This window comes from Sus scrofa, chromosome 6 (genome assembly GCF_054392235.1).
Source record: "Sus scrofa isolate SSC_HxYL_T2T_F1_AM1 chromosome 6, Sscrofa_HxYL_maternal_Yorkshire_Landrace_v2.0, whole genome shotgun sequence".
NCBI classification, from domain to species: Eukaryota; Metazoa; Chordata; class Mammalia; order Artiodactyla; family Suidae; genus Sus; species Sus scrofa.
The window spans coordinates 79,241,308-79,257,492 of NC_139388.1; the positions used below are offsets into that span (position 1 = coordinate 79,241,308).

The window sequence follows — 16,185 nt, forward strand, 5'->3', positions numbered from 1 at the left end:
ATGTGCCACAGATGCGGCCCTGAAAAGCAAAAAAAAAAAAAAAAAAAATTCTAATAAAAAAAATGGAGTTCCCGTCATGGCTCAGTGGTTAACGATTCCAACTAGGAACCATGAGGTTGTGGGTTCGATCCCCGGCCTCGCTCAGTGGGTTAAGGATCAGGCGTTGCCGTGAGCTGTGGTGTAGGTCACAGACGAGGCTCGGATCCCGCATTGCTGTGGCTCTGGCATAGGCCAGCAGCTACAGCTCCAATTAGACCCCTAGCCTGGGAACCTCCATATGCCGTGGGAGTGGCCCCAGAAAAAAGCAAAAAGACAAAAATAAATAAATAAATAAAATTTTAAATTAAAAAAAACTTAAAAAATAAAGGATCCAGCATTGTCACTGCTGCAGCTTGGTTCACTGCTATGGCCCAGGTTCAATCCCTACCCTGGGAAATTTTGTATGCAGCATCCCAAAAAAATAAATAAAAAATAAAAATAAAATAAAAAAGAAATAAAATCAGGACATACAGCAAAACTATAAATAATCTAAATAATGTTTAAAAGTTACTGAATCCTGGAGTTCCCATTGTGGCTTAGTGGTTAATGAACCTGACTAGTATCCACAACGATGCGGGTTCGATCCCTGGCCTCGCTCAGTGGTTTAAGGATCTGGTTTTGCCATGAGCTGTGGTGTAGGTCACAGACGCAGCTTGGATCCCATGTTGCTGTGGCTGTGGTGTAGGCCAGTGGTGTAGGCAGTTCCGATTCAACCCCTAGCCTGGCAACTTCCATATGCCACGGGTATGGCCCCCAAAATACAAAAGACAAAAAAAAAAAAAAGTTACTGAATCCTCAGTACCTGAGCCCTTGGGAATTCCTTTAGGTAATTCCTATAGTTAATCCCTTTCTCTGGGACAGTGGTTGATGGAGACTGGGAAAATAATAAGGAAAGTGAAAGACATTTTCTCTCTCCTCTGCTTTGTTTGCTTTTGCCAAGTCTCTGGGGTTGAAGTGGCCAAAGCTGAATGATCCCCTGATGCTACTGTGCCATGAGACGGAAGACATGAAACTCAAAGGCAGGACAGAAAGGTGCCCCCTTTGGGCAGCAGTGACCATGTCCAGGACCTGCCTGGATCAACCCCTGGGACACTGTGAGGCGTGATGGAGAAGGAAGCAGGTGGCGGCTCCTTCCCCACGAGACACCGGGGCAGGGAGGCCGAGGACCCGCTTACCCCCGCCGCAGGCCTGGATGAAGAAGAGCTTGGGCTTCCCTCCCAGGCTGGGGCAGCTGGTTCCGTTGAAGATGTTCACAATTTTCTCCACGGACACAGGACATCCATCTGTGCCATAAACAGCCCCTGGGAACTGGAGGTGGCTGGCCTAGAAGACCAAGAATCCTGGTTACCAACCCAAGAAGTGAGAGTAGGAACCCAACAGCCTGTTCAAACAGAGGCTCTGTGGGAGCCAAGCATTTAGAAGGTCCTAGCCAGGGAACAAGGCTGAGTTAGACAAAGCAGGTTGGTGCTGGGCGGCCCCGGGCACTCTCTTCCAGGGTGCTCAAACCCACATGACTAGAGGCACCAGCCCGCCTGACTGGAGAGTGCTGGCCAGCTCCCTCTAGATCAGGGGTCCTCCAAGCGTGGTCCCTGGACCAACAGCATCACTGGGGAACTTAAAGACATGCAAATTCCCAGGCCCCACCCAGACCTCCTAAATCAGAAACCCTCTGATTCTGAGGATGAGCAATCTGGTCCTTCAGGCACCTCTGCTGCAGCACAACACTGAGAACTACCAGTCCAGACCCAGTTCTTCTCAAACTCTCCGTGCGTGGCCTCTCATTAAGGTACAGGCTCTAAGAGTCTGTATCCCCATGAGCCCCCAGGTGACATGTGCTGCCAGTCTAAGGGCCACACTGTGGATGGAAGGACCAAAGGGGCAGCCCAGCCACAGGCTGGAGCTTTCTTTACTCCATGAGGATGCTGGCCTGATAAGGTCAGACCTTTACAGCTTCTCAAAGGAAGATGGAAATCCTGATTCTTGTGCTAAAGTTGCCAGTTTTGAAAACACTATGCAGCACAAGGGGGGGGGGGGGCTCCAGGTGCCAGCTTGTTACGTCTGCTCTGTCCCATCCTTCAACTAGAAAGATGAGGAAACTGAGGCATGGGAAGGGGGAGGGGCTTGGCCACAATGACCCCGCACCTTAGCAGCCAAAGCCAGGGTGAGTTCCAGGGCCCTGACTCCCAGCCAGCGGCAAAGGGCCCCGAACAGTGCCCGGCAGGGCCGAGCAGGAAAGCAGGAACCGGGAGCGCTTACAAGCTGTGCCTGGCTCTGAACAAAGCCCTGGGGTAGGAGCTTATGAGCAGAAACTGGCTCTCCCAGACAGCTCCTCCCAGGACACCACCCCACCCAGGAGGAGCACCCAGCTCTTCAGAGGGCCAACTGGTTCCCAAGGAAATGATGGGAGATGGATAGGGCCCTACGGCTCTTCCCACAAAGGCCAGGGTGTCTTGGACACAGGAAGGGTCAGACTCCCGCATGACCTCTCCGCGCAGCCTCCTACCTGACAGCCGTGAGAGAGCACGACCACCACGCAGCAGTCCAGAGCGCCGTGGTCCCGCCGCGCCAGCTCCACCAAAGCCTGGACCATTTGCTACAAGAACACTGACGGGTCAGGTCCCCACCCTAGGCCTGCCCGCCCCTGCTCCCAGGCTCCATAATGAAGTAATTACAGCAATCTCAACAGCTACCACCCTTGGGAGGAGAGGCTGCACCGGGCGCTCCTTATCTACTCCTACAACGAACCCAGGAGGTGAGTGCTGCCCTTGCTGTCTCAACAGGGAAGCCCAGGCCCAGGCATCACACGGGAGATGGGACAGCTGCTTCCCAACTCTGCTCTCTGAGTCTGACATTTGCACAGGTAGCCACTGAGCCGCGCCACCTCCCGTGGCCCTGCAGACCAGACGGCTTGTCTTGGGGAGCTGCGTGCTTTCATCGTCCTCACAGGGCACCGCCCGCCCTCCAGCTCTCTCCACAGACAGGGAACCGCACCTTGGCAGTCAGGTTGCACTTCACGTCCACCACGAAATGCAGCAAGTGGAAGCGCCGCTGCATCCTCTCACAGTCGATATTGGAGCCAGTGCGCTTCCTGAGCCCCGACTCATGGCAGAAGTTCACGTTGTTGATGATGAGGCAGTGGCCACAGGGGTCTGCATTCAGGACGTAAGCCTGCCCACGCATAGGGACCATGTTAACCAGGAACGAAGGCAACCCTCTGGGTTTCACTCACAGGGTGGACCATCGGGACAGACGGGATGGAGGGTGGAGCCTGCCTCCCTCTGAAGGAAGAATGGACGGCGAAGCAAACGGGGGGTGGTGGGGGAGCACTAGCTGTGTGACGGATGGACAGACAGACAGCTAAACTTGGAAGGAAGATCCGCTCCCATCACAGTGTTCAGGGATGGGAGATGCTCACTGAAAAATCCAACCTCCCTAGACATTCAACCCCAACCAACCTACAGATCGCCCAGTCCAGGGAGCATCTGAGAGTCGTGGGGTCAGTTCTGCCAGCAGGCACTCGCCTGGGCCACCCCCAGAGACTCTGAGGCCACTTCGTCCAGAGACTCAACATTTCCCTAGTGACGCTCTGTCACAGCAGCCTGTGCTTTTTGCTTACGATACTTAACAGTATTTATATTTACACATCTCTTTGCGAGACTAACCTCTGCTAGGCTGACAGCTCCATGAGGGCTAGAAACTCAACTGGTCCGTTCCCAGGAGCCCCCGCCCAGAGCCCTCGGCTAAAACACACGAGGCACACAATCAATGCTGTAACTGAGACAGGGAGTGACTCGGTCTGCGGTGGGTGCCACAGCTGATTCTGATGCCCACACCCCTCACAGATAAGGAAAGAGCAGAGCTGGACAATTTGCTCCAGGAAGAGCTGTGCTGGGGTCAGGGCACGGTAGGGAGCTTGAGACTGGCACCCTCTCTACAGCTGGGCTGGGTTCCCTGAGCTCCCGACACAGCTACAGAAAGGATTTGGGAAGTGGAGAGCAGAAGAGCTCAAAGCCAATGCAACTGACACTACATTCCATGAAGACTCACCAAATCGGCATTTCCCTTGGCTCTGTCTGGACCACCTGGAGAGAAGAGAGCAAAAGAAGGAAAACATGAATGCCAGGGGCCAACAGAGGAGGGGCAAGGGACACTGTGAGGGCAACTCCCACCAAAACACAGACATCCCTCAGGAACCCTGAGGCACAGCTAGTAAGAGTCAAGCAGCACAGCTACCTTGGGGAACTGTTTAGAAGTTTCCAACAAAGTTAAACACACACTTCTTCTCTGACCAGCAATTCCACTCCCAGGTATATACCCAAGAAAAATGAGCACGATGAGCAAAAAAAGACCTAGCTGGAGTTCCTGTCATGGCGCAGTGGTTAACAAATCTGACTAAGAACCCTGAGATTGCGGGTTCGATCCCTGGCCTTGCTCAGTGGGTTAAGGATCCGGCGTTGCCGTGAGCTGTGGTGTGCGTCGCAGATGTGGCTCGGATCCCGAGTTGCTGTGGCTCTGGTGTAGGCCAGTAGCTACAGCTTCGATTAGACCCCTAGCCTGGGAACCTCCATATGCCATGGGAGCGGCTCAAGAAAAGGCAAAAAGACAAAAGACAAAAGACAAAAAAAAAAAAAAAAAGACCTAGCTACAAATGATCACTGAAGCTTATTCATAATCCCCAAACTAGAAACAACCCAAACATCCATCAGCAAGTTGATGAGTGAGCAAACTGTGATTCACAGGGACATACAAAGGGATACCACACAGCCTAAAAAAGCAATGAGCTACTGATACCATTAAAAATACTATGCCAGGAGTTTCCTTTGTGGCTCAGCGGTTAATGAACCCAACTAGGATTCATGAGGATGCGGGTTCAATCCCTGGCCTTGCTCAGTGGGTTAAGGATCTGGCATTGCCCTGAGCTGTGGTGTAGGTCACAGACATGGCTTGGATCCCACGTGGCTGTGGCTGTGGCGTAGGACAGCAGCTCTAGCTCCAATTTGACCCCTAGCCTGGGAACTTTCACATGCTGTGGGTGCAGCCCTAAAAAGCCAAAAAAAAAAAGTCCAGAAGAGTATAGATGGTATGATTCTGTTTATGTGACATTCTAGAACAAAAAGGCATAAGGGAGACTCCAGGTCTACTCCCTCTCTGTGGAATCCATGAAGCCCAGCACACAGTAGGTCCTCAGGAAATAGATGAAGAATGAAAAAATGAGTCAACATGGTTGTTTTTCATTCAGTGTCAGAGTTTTCATTAGTAGTTTTCAATTAGTAAGAAGTCAACTGGGGAATTCCCATCGTGGCTCCGTGGTTAACAAATCCATTTAGTGTGGGAGGATATGGGTTCGATCCCTGGCCTCGCTCAGTGGGTTAAAGATCCAGTGTTGCTATGAGCTGTGGTGTAGATCACAGATGCGGCTCAAATCCTGCGTTGCAGTGGTTGTGGTATAGGCCAGCAGCTCCAGTGCCAATTCAACCCCTAGCCTGGGAAACTCCATCTGCCATGGGTGCGGCCCTAAGGATCCAGTGTTGCCATGAGCTGTGGTGTAGATCACAGATGTGGCTCAGATCCTGCATTGCTGTGGCTGTGCCATAGGCCAGCAGCTACAGCTCCAGTTTGACCCCTAGACTGGGAACCTCCATATGCCACAGGTGGCGTGCCCCCAAAAAGACAAAAAAAGAAAAAGAAAAAAGAAAGAGTGGCTGAGAACTTCCAAATCTGGGGAGATACTTGAACATCCAAGTTCAGGAAGCTCATAGGTCCCCAAACAATTTTAATTCAAAGGATCTTCTCCAAGACACAGTGTAATACAATTGTTTAAAATCAAAGACAGCAAGAAATTTAAAAGCAGCAAGAGAAGAAAATTCCTCACATGTAAAGGAATTGTCTTACAGCTGTTAATGGACTTCTTGGCAAAAACCGTGTAGGCCAGAAGAAAATGGGAAGATATATTCAATGTGCTCAAAGGAAAAAAACTGGAGTTCCCACTGTGATTCAGAGGGTTAAGAACCCAACATAGTGTCCGTGAGGATGAGGGTTGCTGCAAGCTGGGCATCAGTTGCAGATTCGGCTCAGATTCAGCATTGCTATGGCTGTGGCATAGACTGGCAGTTGCAGGTCAGATTCCAGCCCTAGCCTGGGAACTTCCCTATGTCACAGGTGGGACCCTGCCGGCCAAGAATATTTTACCCAGCAAAGCTGTCCTTCAGAAATGAAGAAGAGACAAAGACTTTTCCAAACAAAAAATGAGGGAGTTGATCACTGCTAGACCTGACTTACAAGAACAGTGGAAAGAAACTCTTTTTCTTCCCCCGCCAGGGCCCACACATGCAGCATATGTTAGTTCCCAGGCTAGGGGTTGAGTCAGAGCTGTAGCTATGGGCCTATGCCACAGTCACAGCCACAGCCACACCAAACCCAAGCTTCATCTGCAACCTACACCACAGCTCATGGCAACACCAAATCCTTAACCCAGTAAGTGAGGCCAGGGATTGAACCCTAATCCTCATAGATGGTAGTTGGGCTCATAATCCACTGGGCCACAACAGGAACTACAAGAAGCTCTTCAAGCTGAAATGAAAGGATGCTAATTAGTAACATGGAAACCTGTGAAACTATAAAACTCACTGGTAAGGGGAAACATAGTCAAAATCAGATACCCTAATACTGTGATGTGGTGGATTTTAATCACTTAACTCTAGTATAAAGGTTCAAGGACAAAAGTATCAAGTATAACTATTGCTATATATACAATATAAGAAGATGTAAATTGTGATGTCAAAAACATAAAATTAGAGGAATTCCCACCGTGGCTCAGTAGGTTAAGAAATTGACATACTATCCATGAGGATGTGGATTTGATCCCTGGCCTCGCTCAGTGGGTTAAGGATCTGACATTGACACAGGTTTGCAATGTAGGCCTGCAGCTCCAACTCAGATCTGGCATGGCTGTGGCTATGGTGTAGGCCTGCAGCTGCAGCTCTAATTCAACCCCTAGCAGGGGAACTTCCATATGCTGAAATGCAGCTGTAAAAAGATAAATAAATAAATAAATTTTTAAATTTTTAAAATACATACAACTGGAACCAACAGATTCAATGCAACTCCGATCAAAATCCCAACAATATGTTTCACAGAAATAGAAAAAAATCCTAAAATTTATATGAAACCACAAAAGACCCTAAATAGCTGACACAATCTGAGAAAAAAGAACAAAAGCTGGAGGTTTCATACTCCCCAATTTTAAATTATACTACAAAGCTGTAGTAAGCAAAACAGCATGCTACTGACAGAAAAATACAGATCAATGAAACAGAAATGAGAGCCAGAAATAAATCCACACATACATGGACAATTAATTTATGGCAAAGGAGTAAAGAACATGAAATTGAGAAAAGAGAGTCTCTTCAATAAATGGTATTGGGAAAACTGGATATTCATATGCAAAGGAAAAAAATTGGACCCCTATCTTACCCTATTCACAAAAATTAATTCAAAATAGATTAAAGACCTAAATGTAAGACCTGAAACTATAAAACTTAAAAGAAAACACAAGATCTTAACACTGCAATGATTTTTTTTTTTTTTTGTATATGACACCAAAAGCACAAGAAACAAAAGCAAAAATCAACAAGTGGAACAAGAGCAAACTAAAAAGCTTCTATATAGCATAAGAAAAAAGCCAACAAAATGAAAAAGCAATTACAAAAGGGGAGAAAATATTTGCAAACCATATATCTAATAGGATTGATATCCAAAACAAAAACTCAAACCACTCAATAGCAAAAAAAATCCACAAACAATACCGTTTTTAAAAGGGCAGAAGGGAGTTCCTCTTATGGCTCAGCAGTTAAGGACCCGACATTGTCTCTGTGAGGATGTGGGTTCAATCCCTGGCCTCACTCATTGGGTTAAGGATTGGGCATTGTCACGGGCTAGGGCATGGGTTGCAGCTGCAGCTCCAATTTGACCACTGGCCCAGGGACTTCCATATGCCACGGGTGTGGCTGTAAAAGGAAAAAAAAAAAATAACAACAGGCAGAGGAACTGAATAACTGAATAGACATTTTTCCAAAGAGGACATACAAATAGCCAACAGTACATGAAAAAAAAATGCCCAACATTGCTAACCAGAGAAACACAAGTCAAAACCACAATGAGGTATCGCCTTATACCTGTTAGAATGGCTATTATTAAAAAGGCAAGATAACAAATGTTGGCAAAGGTGTGAAGAAAAGGGGACCCTCCTTCACTGCTGATGAGAATGTAATTTGGTGCAACCAATGAAAAGAGTATGGAGGTTCTTCAAAAAATTAAAAATAGAACTACCATATGGTCCAGCAATCCCACTTCTGGGTACAAAGCCAATAAATGAAATCAGAATCTCAAAGAGATATTTGCACCGCCATGATCACTGGAGCATTATTCCAGGCAAGACCTGGAAACAACCAGTGTCCATCAAAGGATGACTGGATAAAGAAAATACGGCATTGGGAGTTCCCGTCATGGCTCAGTGGTCAAAGAATCCGACTAGGAACCATGAGGCTGAGGGCTCGATCCCTGGCCTTACTCAGGTTAAGGATCCGGTGTTGCCGTGAGCTGTGGTGTAGGTCGCAGATGAGGCTCAGATTCCGCGTTGCTGTAGCTCTGGCGTAGGCTGGTGGCTACAGCTCCAATTGGACCCCTAGCCTGGGAACCTCCATATGCCGCAGGAGCGGCCCAAGAAAATGGCAAAAAAAAAAAAAAAAAGAAAGAAAAAAAGAAAGAAAAGAAAGAAAGAAAATATGGTATACATCCAGTGGAATATTATTCAGCCTTGGGGAAAAAAAGGAAATTCTGCCTCTTGCGATAACAGAATGGACCCTGAGGGTATTGTACCAAATGAAACATGTCAGACACAGAAACACAAATAACTATATGATCTCACTTAGATGTGGATCTAAAAAAACCAAACTCCTAGAAACAGAGAGTAGAACGCTGGTTGCTAGGGGCTGGGAAATGGGGAGATGTTGGTCAAAGGATGAATGACGAGGTGAATACGTTCTGAGGAGCTCAGGGACAGCATAGTGTCTGAATTTACCAGCACTAGGTTATACACTTAAAAGCTGCTGAGAGTAAATCTTAAATGTTCTCATTACGCATACAGAAAAAAGTGCTAATTATGTGAGTTGATGGATGTGCTAACTAACCTTATTGTGGCAATCATTTCATAATACATACATGTATCACGTCATCACCTTAAACTTACACAAGGTTCTACGTCAATTATATCTCAGTTCCCATTGTGGCTCAGCAGGTTAAGAACACGACTGGTATCCAAGAGGATGTGGGTTCGATCCCTGGCCTCACTCAGTGGGTTAAGGAGCCAGTGTTGTCACATGTTATAGGTTGCAGATGTGTGCTGGATCCCAAGTTGCTGTAGCTGTGGCATAGGCTGTGGCCTAGGTCAGCGGCTCCAATTCGACCCCTAGCCTTGGACCCCTAGTCTAGGAATCTTCACATGCCGAGGGTGCAGCCCTAAAAAAAAAAAAAAAAAAAATAGTCTATTATATGGGAGTTCCCATTGTGGTGGCTCAGTGGTAATGAATCTGCCTGGTATCAGTGAGAACACAGGATTCGATCCCTGGCCTTATTCAGCAGTGGGTGAAGGATCCAACGTTGCCGTGAGCTGTGCTGTAGGTCAAAGACATGGCTCAGATCCTGCATTGCTGGGACTGTGGCATAGGCCCACAGCTGCAGCTCCAATGAGACCCCTAGTCTAGGAACTTCCATATGCCACACCCCCGTGGGTGTGGCCCTAAAAAGACCAAAAAAATAAAAGGTCCAGGAGTTCCCTCATTGTGGTACAAGAGTCTTATAGGACACCAGAATGTTCTATGTCTTGATGATCTGGGGTTTGGTCATCTGTGTATATCCATTCATCCACCTGTACTCATTAGATTTATACATTTTACTGCATGTAGCTTTGTGACTTTAGATGATTATTTAACCTCCCTGAGTGTCAGGTTCCTCATTGAAAAGAATGGGTCTAACGATGCCGTGCCTTGCAGAGTTGTTGTAAGGGAAGGCGTAAGGGCATGTACATTGCCGACAGGGCAGACTCTTAACAGGCAGAGGGCTCCCTCCTGCCCCCAGGCATGGGCCAATCCCCGCTACCCATGTGGACCCACAGGCAATAGCTTGATCTGGAAACACTGATCAAAGCCTGGGACATCCAAAACAGACTTCCACACAAGCTTTGCAGAGGAGGGGCTCTCCTGAAGACGTGCCAGAATATTCCACCTATCCCCTAGGGACACTCGGCAAGACAGCACCAACATTAAATTCTGAACCTTAGTCCCCACACTGGTCACTCCTCAATGATCACTCATCATGTCCACCTGCCAAGCAATCTTGGTACTCACAGACATCACTGAATCCTCCAGAACCAATGTCCACTGGCCTGGGTGCCTCTGGTCTGGCTGGCCAAAGGTTCTTAGACCCCAGCACCACTGGAGCAAGTTTTCCTGGGGGAGGCTTCGATGGCTCCTCTGGCTTGAGTTCCACTGGTTTGATCACCACAGGATGGAGGTCCAGGGGTCTGATGGCCCCCAGATCCCGCTTTGTTGCTTGTCTACTGGTTCTCAGTAATGAAGCCAGAGTTTCCTGGCCTGTGTCCTCTAAGCAGGAGATGAACACAGGAAGGGCCTGACTCCCTCGAGTCTCTAGATCTGTGATCAGCTGCCTGGCCTGATCTCTGCGAGACCCGGAGCCTGCCCGCTGTTTGGAAAGAAAGACACGGTGCCATAAGCCACATGCTTTCCTGTGAATCTCAGCCTGTCCTCCCATTTCCCATCTCCGTAAGTCAAACAATCAGGCTTGTGGGCAAAAATTGAGCCTGCGGTTACACCGAAAGTATGCCACCTGCCAGTCTTTGCCAATCTATTCAGTATTTTGGAGGTGTCTACTGTGTGTGCAGCACCATGCCCAGTGCTGAAAATGCAGTAGCCAACACCTTCGGTCCTCACCAAGCAAATATCCAGTTGGAAATGCAAACAAATTTACAGACAACAGAGCAAAGAAAGAAGCATCAAAAGGGACAGCATGTGGGGCTGGAAGGGTACAGAGGCATCGGCTCAGCCTTGGGGGGACAGGGAGGCCTCCAGGAGGGGACACCTTAGCTGAGACCCCAGGGAACACTAGGAAGTGAATGGTGAGTTCAGAGAAATGAGATGTAAGCAGCAGTGAGGAACAAAATGAAAGAAGAAGACCTTTGCACAGCCATGCCAAGAGAACTGTGAGAGCTACTGAAGGGTTTTAAGAAGGGAGTGACAGAGTCAGATCTGCCTTTTTTTTTTTTTTTTTTTTTTTTTTTTTTGTCTTTTCTAGGGCCACTTCTGTGGCATATGGAGGTTCCCAGGCTAGGGGTCCAATTGGAGCTGCAGCCACCGGCCTGCCCCACAGCCACAGCAACGAGGGATCTGAGCCTCAACTGCGACCTACACCACAGCTCACGGCAACACCGGATCCTTAACCCACTGAGCAAGGCCAGGGATCGAACTTGCAACCTCATGGTTCCTAGTCGGATTCGTTAACCACTGCACCATGACAGAAACTCCAGATCTGTCTTTTAGAGAAAATCATCCTGGGGGCAGCGTGGACAGTGGCAGGGAGTGGGCCACAGCAAAGGCAGGTGGTGGCAGAGACATTGCAGCTGGAATAGAGAGAAGTAAGAGGAGAGATGAGAGAAATAAGGAGAGAAGGAGTTCCCGTCGTGGCTCAGCGGAAACAAATCCAACTAGGAAGCATGAGGTTGTGGGTTTGATCCCTGGTGTCACTCAGTGGGTTAAGGATCCAGCATTGCCGTAAGTGGTGGTGTAGGTCGCAGACGCAGCTCAGATTTGGCATTGCTGTGGCTGTGGCATAGGCCAGCAGCTGTAGCTCCGATCAGACCCCTAGCCTGGGAACCTCCATATCCCATGGGTGCAGCCCTAAAAGGACAAAAGACCAAAAAAAAAAAAAAAAAAAAGTGTTTTTAAAGAGAACTTCAAATGTTTGATTTTATTGTTCTCTTCAATACCCTCATCTCCAAAAACCGTTACAAAACATAAACTTAACACATGAGGGTCTGGCCAAGGAGGACAGGACACAGCCAGCTACCATAGGATGTGTCTTCACTCTGTGCCTGACATTTCACTGTTTCACCCCCATTATCTCCTTTAGCCTGAACGGCAATATTACTGTCGTTCCCATTTCACAGCCCAGGAAACTGAGGCTCAAGGAGAAGACAGCGACAGGCAGTCTGACCTCCCAAGTGGATGTCCAGAACTTCCATCCTAGTGGCATGCCTCCTGGCAAGCAGCACAATGCTGCAGCAGCTAACAGTGTACTCTGATGGTGCAGGCGTGGAACCGCTTCAGCAAAACCCTCGAAAAGGTCTTTGGGGTTGTTTGGTCCCTATGTGCAATGAGTGGGCTCGACACCCTGGAGGAAAATGGGGTTCCCTCACAATGGTTCCCCAAAGGGAGCAAATACAGGGTGGCACAAACAGCGGGGTGCGGGTGGGGGAAGGGCGAGAGATCGGCCATTAAGTCACAATGTGGCTTCAGCAACCCTCTCCGCGCAGCCTCGCTGTCCCTATCTGTGACCTGAAGTCAGTGCGGCGCCGAAGCTTGGGACACTGGATGGGAGTAGGGTTGGGGGGGCGCACCTGGATGTCCTCGATCATGTCAGGGGTGAAAAGCTCACGGTTCAGCAGAGCATCCCAGAGCGAGGCCACCTGCAGCTCGCAGACCAGCCTCACCCGACAATGCCGCAGGACCTGCCGGTCAGCCTCGTCCATGGTGGGCAGACCTTGGTGGTGGGTACCCAGGCCGTCTCCGTCCGCTTCCGGGCTTCGGCCGCCGCGCCCCGCCCTCTCCCCAGGACCCGCCTTTGGGGCGGCCACCAGATTGCGCCCCGCCCCCCCAAACGCCGCACCGCCCGGGAATCTCGCCCCCAGGCACCGCCGCGGAAGCCACTAACCCCGAAACCACCTCTAGGTCACCGCTCCGCCCCCAGTCCTCATCCCCGCGTCAAGGTCCACTTCAGACCAGAATTCACTACCACTTCGCTTTCACAGAGACTCGGAGGGGGTCACAGGATTGGCCTGGAGTCATGGTCTGTCCCGCCCCGTTCAACACTCTCCCAGGCACAGCTCCCCTCTAGCCCCCTCCCCTGCCCCAAAGAAACCGTAAGTCCCCGCCCCCGTGCCTCTTCCGACCTTGACTCATCCAACCAAGTCCACCTTACAAGGTCTTCCATTTCCCTCTTCCTTCTCTCCCACCCGAGCACCTCCCACAAAGAGAAAAACTGGTAGGAATCTAGTCCTCTGAACATCTAGTTCATTTCCTCATTTCAAAAACTGCTCTGGAGTTCTTGTAGCTCAGCGGGTTAAGAAACTAACTAGTATCCATGAGGATGCAGGTTCCATCTCTGGCCTCGCTCAGCGAGTTAAGAATCTGACGTGGCTGTGGCTGTGGTGTAGGCCTACAGCTGCAGCTCTGAATCAACCCCTAGCCCAGGAACTTCCATATGCTGTGGGTGCAGATCTAAAAAAAAAAAAAAATTTGCTCCTATGTCAACTATATTTAATTTCACAAAAAGAAAAACTTCTCACAGAAAAAACAAAAATACCTCCCAAATTGCTCCTGTTTATTAAGCATTTGCTAAGCCTCAGCCATTGTGCTAGCCATTTTACATAGTAGTATCTCATTTCTCCCTGACTCCAATCTACCAAGGAGATAGTCCTTTCCCCTCATTTTCTAGATCTGGACGTTGGGGCTCAAAGAGGTGAAGATCACAGAAGTAGTAAGTGACAGAGGCGGGAGGATTTAAACCCGAACCCGACCAAAAGTCCTCAGCAACTGGGAATCCTCTTTAGGATGTATTCTCTGGAGCAGCTAAACCTCATCCCCACTCAATGATTTATTCCACAAATATTCATTGAGATCCTTTCTGTGCCCAGGTCTGTGCAGGCACCAAAAATACAGAGGGTGAACAAAACAGACAAAAAGCCCTGCTTTTAGATGCTTACATCCCCTTAGGAGGAGACAGGCGATAAACAATATAAATAAAAGATATAGTAATGTTGGATAGTGATAAATGCAAAGGAGGCAAAGAGTCAATAAAAGCAGAGCGGGGAATATGAAACCTCTTTCCTTATGTCCCCCAGGAACCTACGTCACTGATTCAATGAAAGTTTACCTCATCTGTAATCGAGCAATGGTTAGTGAGAGACCTTTAGTGGTCCTGTTCAGCCATTGGTCAGCATTGTAGTGAGTCCTCTCCCCCAAGCAAGTGCCAGTGTGATGGTTGGCCCCGCCCCCTGCCCTTTCTCAGCGTAGAAGGAGCCTTAGTTCGGACTGAAGCAAGACGGTTTTTTTTTGAGACACTTGTCCGCCACCTTCAGCGTCTGCTAGCTTTCTGGCTGAAAACTAGTGTCCATGAGGATGCAGGTTCCATCTCTGGCCTCGCTCATTATTCCTTGCCCCAACAACTTGTCTCCGAATTTATTGGCCCGATTTGCTTGGAGCAGAGCAAACTTGAGTTCGGTAGCACATTCATTTGTGCCTCTCCCCCACCGCCCCCACCGGCATCATCACACACATCCGTTTTCCGTGCTTAGGACAGGATCTGGCACCTTCTAGATTGGAGCTCCCTTTTTGGTAAATGGGATTAGGAGTCCTGGATACTAAACCTTGGGCAAGTCCTTGCCGGTCTCTGGGCCTCAGTCCACCACCACCAACACCATCAGCATACGGAAGAGCTGGACTAGAAAGGATCCCTAAGGTGCCTTCCAACTCTGACGTTGTAGGATTCTATGAATAGGGTTAAAGAGATCTGGGACCAGCGATTGCTTCCCCACCCTAGCAACTGTTGCTAGACGAGGGCCATCTCCTGGTACAAGTGGAAACTCCTCCCTGCATCGGGGAGGTCTTTTAGCATCCCATCAGGCATCGCGACTTCGCCTCTCTAGGAAGCACGTTTTGGACTCTTTGGTCCGCGACCATCCCTTTGGATCCAGTCGAAGAGCGCGCCTCGTTCCTATGGCAACCGCGCCGGGTCCATGCGCAGACGGCGGGTGACAAGGGTCAAAACAGACTCGCAAAATAGACGCCTTGGACCGGTTCAGTCCGCGCCCTCGGTGCGCCGGGCCTTTAAGCGTCACGTGACTACCCTCCAACTCGTCGCCCCTCTTTCCCTCCCCAGGTCCCGGCAAGCGCTGGTTTGGACCGGAGGTTCCCGGCCCGGCGGACTAACTGGAGCGTGGACGCTGCAGCCGGTTAGGCTGGTGCCCTTTTCCGGTAACTCCTTCTCCGCGTGAAGCGCTGAGCCGCGGACGCGGCGGGGCCGGGCAGACTCAGGGATTTCCTATTAGTTCCTCTTCGTTCCCGGTCCCCGCTGGGCCTAGCGGGGGAACCGGAGCCAGTAGGGCCCGGCCCTGGGCTCTCGGAGGCAGCGGGGGAGGCGGCCGTCTCCTATAGGTTTGCGACCTTTGGTGGGAGCTCGAGGCTGGGCTCAGACCTAAGCATGCCTCTGGGATCAGCTGCTTGATCCAGGTGATACTGCCCGAGGGCGGTAGCCTACCTGTTGGGCAGGTTGTTTCCTGCCCAGAGGCCGGCATGGTCGAGCTGTCAGCAAAGGAACACAGCCCACTGGCACTTGAGCCTTCTAACTGGAGGCAACTGACACAGTTGAATAAGGCACTGGTTGCACTGCATAGTAGAAGTTAATGGTAATAAGTATCAGTTACAGGCTGCTGACCCTGTGCTCAGTAAATACATTACATACATTTAACTCCCATTTAGATCTTTCAGGGTGGTATTGTTCAACCTCACTTTATGGAGGAGTTAACAAGTTTTAAATAGCTTGTCCAAGGTCGTAAAGTGATGGAGGACAGATCCCAATGTTAGTCTGATTCCAGAGTCAATGTGCTACATAACTTTCTCCATTTTTAGCGTGCCATATATGTTTTGTAGGATAGAATAGGTTATAGGTTGCCTTTACAAAGAAAATAATGGTATGTTTTAGATTTTCATTCAGCATGTTTGCAGTCCTAAACATTGACCATCAGATTAGTCAATTTTGTGAGGACTCCAGGCAGCATTTAGAATTCCTACTTGTCTA

General features: G+C 49.4%; 2 protein-coding genes across 44 annotated transcripts in view; one reads left to right on the top strand and one right to left on the bottom strand.

Moving 5' to 3' along the window:
• The window catches only part of CASP9 (caspase 9), a 23,526-nt gene extending 10,589 nt beyond the window's left edge, over positions 1 to 12,937 (bottom strand). Inside the window, exons 1-6 of one of the 3 annotated variants that reach the window (XM_003127618.5) lie at positions 12,728 to 12,937; positions 10,443 to 10,797; positions 4,087 to 4,121; positions 3,031 to 3,207; positions 2,543 to 2,632; positions 1,215 to 1,362 (exon numbers count right to left, since the gene is read on the bottom strand). In XM_003127618.5, coding sequence (XP_003127666.2) covers positions 1,215 to 1,362; positions 2,543 to 2,632; positions 3,031 to 3,207; positions 4,087 to 4,121; positions 10,443 to 10,797; positions 12,728 to 12,859 — 937 coding nt within the window. In that variant the 5' untranslated portion in view covers positions 12,860 to 12,937. The remainder of the gene's footprint in view (positions 1 to 1,214; positions 1,363 to 2,542; positions 2,633 to 3,030; positions 3,208 to 4,086; positions 4,122 to 10,442; positions 10,798 to 12,727) is intronic. The other 2 variants (XM_084962990.1, XM_013998997.3) reach the window with 2 other exon arrangements.
• A 2,307-nt stretch (positions 12,938 to 15,244) lies between these two features.
• The window catches only part of DNAJC16 (DnaJ heat shock protein family (Hsp40) member C16), a 38,780-nt gene continuing 37,839 nt past the window's right edge, over positions 15,245 to 16,185 (top strand). For 37 of the 41 annotated variants that reach the window (XM_084962921.1, XM_084962925.1, XM_084962923.1 and 34 more), the window contains exon 1: positions 15,245 to 15,362. The gene's annotated coding sequence lies outside the window, so the exon portion shown is untranslated. The remainder of the gene's footprint in view (positions 15,363 to 16,185) is intronic. The other 4 variants (XM_084962917.1, XM_084962918.1, XM_084962919.1 and 1 more) reach the window with 1 other exon arrangement.